At 55.3% G+C, this 6,595-nt stretch overlaps 1 protein-coding gene across 1 annotated transcript in view; it reads right to left on the bottom strand.

Annotated features, from left to right (window-relative positions):
- Positions 1 to 5,890, bottom strand: part of LOC119333798 (lysosomal Pro-X carboxypeptidase-like) — a 9,827-nt gene extending 3,937 nt beyond the window's left edge. The window contains exons 1-3 of the mRNA XM_037606563.1: positions 5,459 to 5,890; positions 5,014 to 5,194; positions 719 to 852 (exon numbers count right to left, since the gene is read on the bottom strand). Coding sequence (XP_037462460.1) covers positions 719 to 852; positions 5,014 to 5,194; positions 5,459 to 5,890 — 747 coding nt within the window. The remainder of the gene's footprint in view (positions 1 to 718; positions 853 to 5,013; positions 5,195 to 5,458) is intronic.
- Between the last annotated feature and the right edge of the window lie 705 nt (positions 5,891 to 6,595).

Here is a 6,595-nt window from a genome sequence, read left to right as displayed (position 1 = left end):
CGGAGTCAATATCTGGCCCACTAGACCGCACGAAGAAGAATAAAGACACCAATATTTATTGGGGGAGAATTTCACTTTCCCGACCTATGCGCACGGCTTTTTAAGTATGAGTACTAGGATTTTTAATCTCACTTACGCACTGAGCCTAGTCCTCAATAAATGGATGAGTACCAGAAAAGACTGGTCCTCAAGAATAAATAGGAACTTAAATTCGCATCCATGAGGATTTGAACCCAAATGTTGGGTTTGTACATCCACTCCCCCCAACTAGTTGAGGTATCACCAATTCATGACCCATAATTGAAAACCATTAAGTTGCCGCTAGGTACTGATTACAGTACAGGAAGAGAGACAATGCCAACGGATGGACGTATACAACAATTGAAATTCAGTACTACTCCCTCTGTCCCGAAATAAGAAGGTTGTATTAAAGCAGCGACACTAAATTTATACTAAGTCAGCAACACTTATTTTGCTAAAGGTATACGAAATCATCGACATTAATCTTGGGACTGAGGAAGTACTATAAACCATTCAGAGCGGACACCATCAGTTAGTCTGCAGCAGACGGACAGACGTATGTTCATGTTGATCTGCCGTGCGTTCGGAAGAGTAAAAACCAATAATTTGACCAATGATAATGGACCATTCACCCAGAAATTATTTTACCAACTTATCTTAGTGTTATCATGGAGTGGTAATTAATTCTAATAAGTACCTTGAAGTCCTGCGTGACAGTGTCTTTGAAGCCTGACCATGGCGTGATGTCGTCGAACTGCAGGATTGGTGCAGAGGACGCCAGGGCCCCCATGGCGACATGAGGGTACTTGAGCCTGAACCATGATGCCAGCACTAGAAACAACAGCCATAAGACAACAACATTATTTACTTCTTGTTTTTGGAAGATCCACATAATAATGTCACTTTTAGAATAGCTCATCCTAATGGCCACAATACTATGAGCCGGCGGACCCAGTCATTTTACCATATAATAATAAATAAGATCAGGCTCACCTTAACATGCAATCATGCATATTCCACCACAACATTCAATCATACATGAAAAAATGTTTTCATGTAAATATTTACTTATATTCTATAAATATTGTTATAAGTACACCTAACCAAATATAATAAGACATGTATTTTTAATTTTTGTTCTCATGTTATCAACCTAAATCTTCATGAACCAATTCCTGCATCAATGTGGGAAGTATCCTCTAGTTGATTCCAAGTGTTGTAGCCCATAGGATTTAACAATTTTAGCCACCAAATAATCTTACAATACATTTTCATATAAGCTAAACAAGCAGATCCAGCCCTATCCACACCTCCTCCTCCTCTTCCTCCCTCCCAACCCTAGCCACTCCTCCTCCTCCCTCCTCCTCCTCCCTAGCAGCCCCTCCTCTTCCCTTCCTCGCCGTCGCTTGAGGCAGTCGCCGGGCAAGCCCGGGGCGCCAAGGATGGTGGCGGCGGGGCCTCGGTTGCCCTGCCTCTGCGTGGGGAACTACGGATCTGGAGCGGCGGCTCCATTGGCAAGGCACGACCGGCTAGCAGCCATGCGGGCAATGGATCTGGCATCCCGTCCGCGCGGGCGGCAGGATCCGGTGGTTGTTGGCGGCCGGCAGGATCCGGTGGTTGTTGGCGGCCGGCAGCGGTTTCTGCGGTGGCCGGTGCGTGCAATCTGGTGCCTCCCCTCCTCCCCTGTTCGGCGTGCGGGCCATCCTCGTCGGGTCGCGCTTCCTTGGGTCGCCGGTTCTGTACAGGAGGCATTGTTGGTGGCGGGGATCTAGTTCGGGTGAAATCGCTGGTCGGCCATGGCCGGCCACGTCGACGGCGACGCCTGAGGGCGCGTTCCCCTCCTTGGAGGCGTCGGTATGGACTGATCCCCTCACTTCCCCTTCCCCTAGGTCTCTCGGGCGAAAGCCCTAACTTTGTTGGGCAGCGACGGCGCTCACGGCGCCGTTCCCTTCTTGAAGGCGCCGCTTTGGGAACCTTGGGGCTGGGTGGCGCTTGTGGGTGGCGGGCGATGGCGGTGGTGCGGCCCTATCCTAGTATGGATCTGCGTCCGTTGCTTGGAGATGGACTCACGTAGGTGGAGGTCGTCGTTTGGCGTTATGGTGACGTCGATGGCGGAGGTACCTGCCAAGGTTGGCACCTCAATCTGCTCTGAAGATGGATCAGTGAAAGAAGGCAGCGATGACACATGTGAGTGCGTCGGACCGGTTTGTGACCCGGACCCGGTATGTGGCTCGGCCGGGGCCTCCGACTTTAGATGTTAGGCTTAGGTGAGAGATCTGGGTATTTGGCCAGCTTGCACCCCTTCATCATATGGATTGGAGTAGCGGCAGATGTTGCCAAGATGACGGATTCAAACATATTGTTGTGCTACTTTGTAAGGTCCTCGAGAATAATCAATAAAATGACCGCATGCATTTCCTAGATGCAAAGGCCGGGGGCCATCCTCTTTTTTCTAAAAACACCAAGCAGATCTAGCCCCACGCCACGCGCATGATTATATTATAGAATTAATTTCCACTCGCCCCCCCCCCAACAGGCCCCCAGGGCGTCTTTTTTGGCGCCGACGGCGAAATATCGGCCCAGTCGCGCCCCCAGGTCCTTGTTTATCGCCTGTTTGAGCCAAAATAACAACTGACGAACCCGAGCTGAACCCAGCCCCCCAGGGGGTGCCTGGGGGCGCCGTCTTGAGCGAAAAGGTGCGTGGGCCCGCTCTATTGGCGACAGACAGGCCTTTTCCTGCCGTTTCCCCTCTTTCTCTCCATTTACTCATTGCTTCCCCCTGCCCCGCCATGCCCACCATTCTCCTCCCGCTCCCCGCCATTCGGCCGCCATCCCTCTGTCCGGTCACCATGTCGCCGAAGAAGTATTCGGCCCCTCGCTCCGCTGCCGCTGCCGATTTCATGCAGTCGAAGCAGAGGAAGCCGAGGGCGCCGATGGCAAAACCACCGGGCATGTACAACGCTGAGTGGAGGGTAGAGGTTCAGCGCAGGAGGCTGTCACCACCGACCGGTGGAACAGGCTCGACGCCAAGAAGGCCAGGTACGAGGCCGCGTCAGCAACAGCGGCGGAGGGCAGGAGCGTCTCGCGCGGGGATGATGAATCCGCCCGGCCACTGCCCGCAAGCTACGTGCAGCCAACAAAGCATAGCATCGCCAGCCAACTTCTCGTCGACGCCGCCAAACTGGGGGTACGCACCCTCGCCTGGCTACTCCGACGGTGATGCGCATGGTGGATTCAGCCCCAACATCACCTTCCCACATGGCATGCCACCACGTGCCTCACCCTCCAGTCTGATCCCTGACCAGCGCACTCCCTCACTCGCGTTTGCCGGCCTCCACACCCAGTACAACTACTCGCCGCCGCCATACTCAGCCTCACCAATGCTGCCTCTGCGTCGAGGCGCCCTACCCTTCTCACAAGCCTCGGTGCCATATTTCGGCAACCCTGACCCAATCGACGCTGACATGGACGAGATCATCCTGAGCGGCTCAGTCGCTGCCGCCTCCTACCCCGGGTTCCATGCGCAAGACGACACAATGGACACCCCCGTCGACATGGACGACGAGCTCGACGACGCCGAGGAGGGAGAGGAGGAGATGTAGCCGGCGCCGGCGAGAAAAGGGAGAAAGAAGAAGCGGGGGGGCAATGCCAGGCCTGGTGAGCCGCGCCTCAAGTGGACGTCCAAAGAAGATGAGTGCCTTGCCGAAGCATGGAAGACCGTCGGCATCGACCCGATCACCGACGCGAACCAGAACGCCGACACGTACTGAAGACGGATCAAGTCGGTGTTCGATGAGCGCAAGCTGGTCGAGCCCTACTTCGCCACAATCCACATGCAGCATGGCGAAAGGCCATGTCGAACCATTGGCGATCATCCAGGCGCCCCTACAACAAATGGCATGGGATCGTCGAGGAGGTCATGGCTCGCCCGGAAAGCGGCGCCAACGTCGAGGGTCAGGTATGTCCAGCCGTCGGCTCACTTCTTTCGCCGTTTACGTCGCAGACACTTATTCTTCGGTTGCGCAGATGGTTCGGATGTTCAACATGTACTGCCATGATAGCAACGACCAAGAGTTCAAGTTCCTTCACGTGTTCTCCCGGATCGAGTCGTGCGAGAAGTGGAGGGATGTTCAGCTCACCCTCGCCAAGGCCAAGGAGACGTACAAGCTGGACGCGCCCGCCCCAGGGGCATCGGATGGGCGCCCTGATGGCAACAAAAGAGCCAAGACAGCGAGGGACGCGACTGCAATCATCGATTGAGCTGTGCATTGCCGACGCCAAGAACAACGCCGCAAAGAGGGAGGAGAAATTCGACGCACGGTGGTCGGCGTTGATGACGAAGCAGGACGTGAAGCTCGACCTACTTCGGACCAACGTCGCCGCGAAGAAGAGGAACACCGACCTGGCATTCTTGATGGGGGAGGGCATATCGACGATGGACGAGCATGTCAAGGCGTGGTACCTGGCGGAGCCCGGCTCATCTTGAACCAGATGCCTTCGACCACCGCATCTACTCCCATGCCGACCCCAACGGGGACGCCCAACCCGAGCGATGAAGCCATGCCGACGCCGACCAGCCTGAGCGCATAAGCCACACCGATGCCGAGCACGCCGACGGTGGCCAGTCCCACGTCGGAGGAGCCTGTCGTTTGATGCATTCCTTTGTCTACGCGTCCTTCCTTTTGAACGCCGAACTTTCGTGTATGTTTGATCGCCGAACCGTGGCATGGTAATCGCCGTTGATCGCCGAACTTTTGATATTTTTTGACAGCGGGAAAGACAAGTTTGAATTTATCTGTGTCTTGGGGCCAAAATCCGGAGGCGCGGCTGGGAACTGAATCGCTCCCAAGGCGATAAAACCGCCGACGCATAGGCCAAAACACAATCACCGGCTGCGCTGTGACGGCCAAAACGCAATCACCGGGCGCGTTGGGGGGCCCAACGAGTGAAAATGCTCTTAGGATGAAACGCATTAATTAGTAAGGGACTTACTGCCTCCGTAGGAGCCACCGAATACAACGACGGGGGCATCGACAGCGGAGAGGTTCTGCTTGAGGCTGGTGATGAGGATGGCGAAGTCCGCGAGCGCCTGCGTGGTTGTCAGATAGCCCAGCGTGTCGGCCGACTTGTCCGAGTCGTTCCCGAACGGCTGTGACTCCCCGTAGAACCGATGCTGCACCCGCACAAATTTCAAACAAGTTAGTACTAAAAGCAGAAGGGTTTAACAAGTAGAATTGAGCTTAAGTACCAATCCTTAAACAACGGCAAAAATGGCGGCTGCCGCCTCGTCTGGAGTTAACGTATTCGCCATTGAATTTTCAGTGTTTTTTAAGCTCCGGAGCGAATCAACACGACAACCAATACACGGTCACCGATGAAGATATGATGATTAGCTTAAAGTAAGAGCCATGGCAGAGTGGTAAACGGAGTACGGTACCTCGATGAAGACGAGTAGGGCGCCGAACTCGGGCGCGATGTCGAACATGAAGCCCGTATTTGTGGTGAACCACTCGATGTCGCCCTCGTTGCCGGTGTACACGAACAGCGGGCCGGCGGTGGGTTTCCTCCGCCAGAAGGTGTCGTTGAGGAGGTACTTGTGGGAGAAGACGCGGGAGGAGTTGGGCGTGAAGGTGAAGTGGTCCAGCTCCTGCGGGAAGTAGTGCGCCGTGAACGGCTTCGCCGTGCCGTTGTCCGCGGCGGCGTACCTGCCGCCGGAGCGATACAGAGAAGCGACTCCAGCAGGGAAATGGGGAGGCTGATGGGTGGTGCGCCTGGAGGAGCTTGCTCCTACCGCCAGTTCCGGCGCGAACGCCGCGAGGAGGAGGAGCAGCACCGCCGGGACAACCGCGAGGGTCATGGAGGGCGTCATTTTTGGCCGTCGAGGATCTCCACAGCCTGCTAGGGTTTAAGGATAAGTAGGCGCGGTTGCGGGAGAGACTGAGTCGAAACGGTCGTGCGCCGCATTGATTTACTGCTTGTCTGGTTCGCCTTGTCGGGCACGGATGCAATGGACGGACCCAGATGATTGATTTTTGCCGGCCGGCGACGGGACGCGAGACGCGCCAAACCTGACAGCAAATCCGTCCATCGATGCACTACTCGCTGGCTTGGCAGCCCCTAGTCTTTCAAGACAGCTCGGAGACGACCGGCCACAACGCGACGCCGGCATTCTCTCGCCGGCCACACAAGGTGGCCGATCCGAATCTAACCAGCCGCATAGTCCGCAATGAGAAGCGGCGCGGCGTCGCCGCCGGCACGAGTCTTTGGCCGAAAACGAAGCAAACGGTGCCGTGACAGGAGCAAAGCGGGTGGGTTGAATCTCGCGTGCTGTCGGGACTAATTGTGTCTGTAGAAGGACAAGATATGGGCTGTGCAATCTCGATGTATTGATCGGTGCATCAGGCACGTATATATAAGTATAAAGATGGGCCACAACCTCAACTATACAAAGGAAACAGGAGGTGGGCCCTACACACAAATATACACGTACACAATATACTCAACACCCCCCGTAGTCGAAGCGGCGCCAGTGACGCAAAGACTGGAACGAAACTCCTCGAAAGTAGAAGTCGGC

Source organism: Triticum dicoccoides, chromosome 7A (genome assembly GCF_002162155.2).
Source record: "Triticum dicoccoides isolate Atlit2015 ecotype Zavitan chromosome 7A, WEW_v2.0, whole genome shotgun sequence".
Taxonomy (NCBI): domain Eukaryota; kingdom Viridiplantae; phylum Streptophyta; class Magnoliopsida; order Poales; family Poaceae; genus Triticum; species Triticum dicoccoides.
Note: the sequence above shows the minus strand (reverse complement) of the source record. Positions and strands in the feature narration are given on the sequence as shown.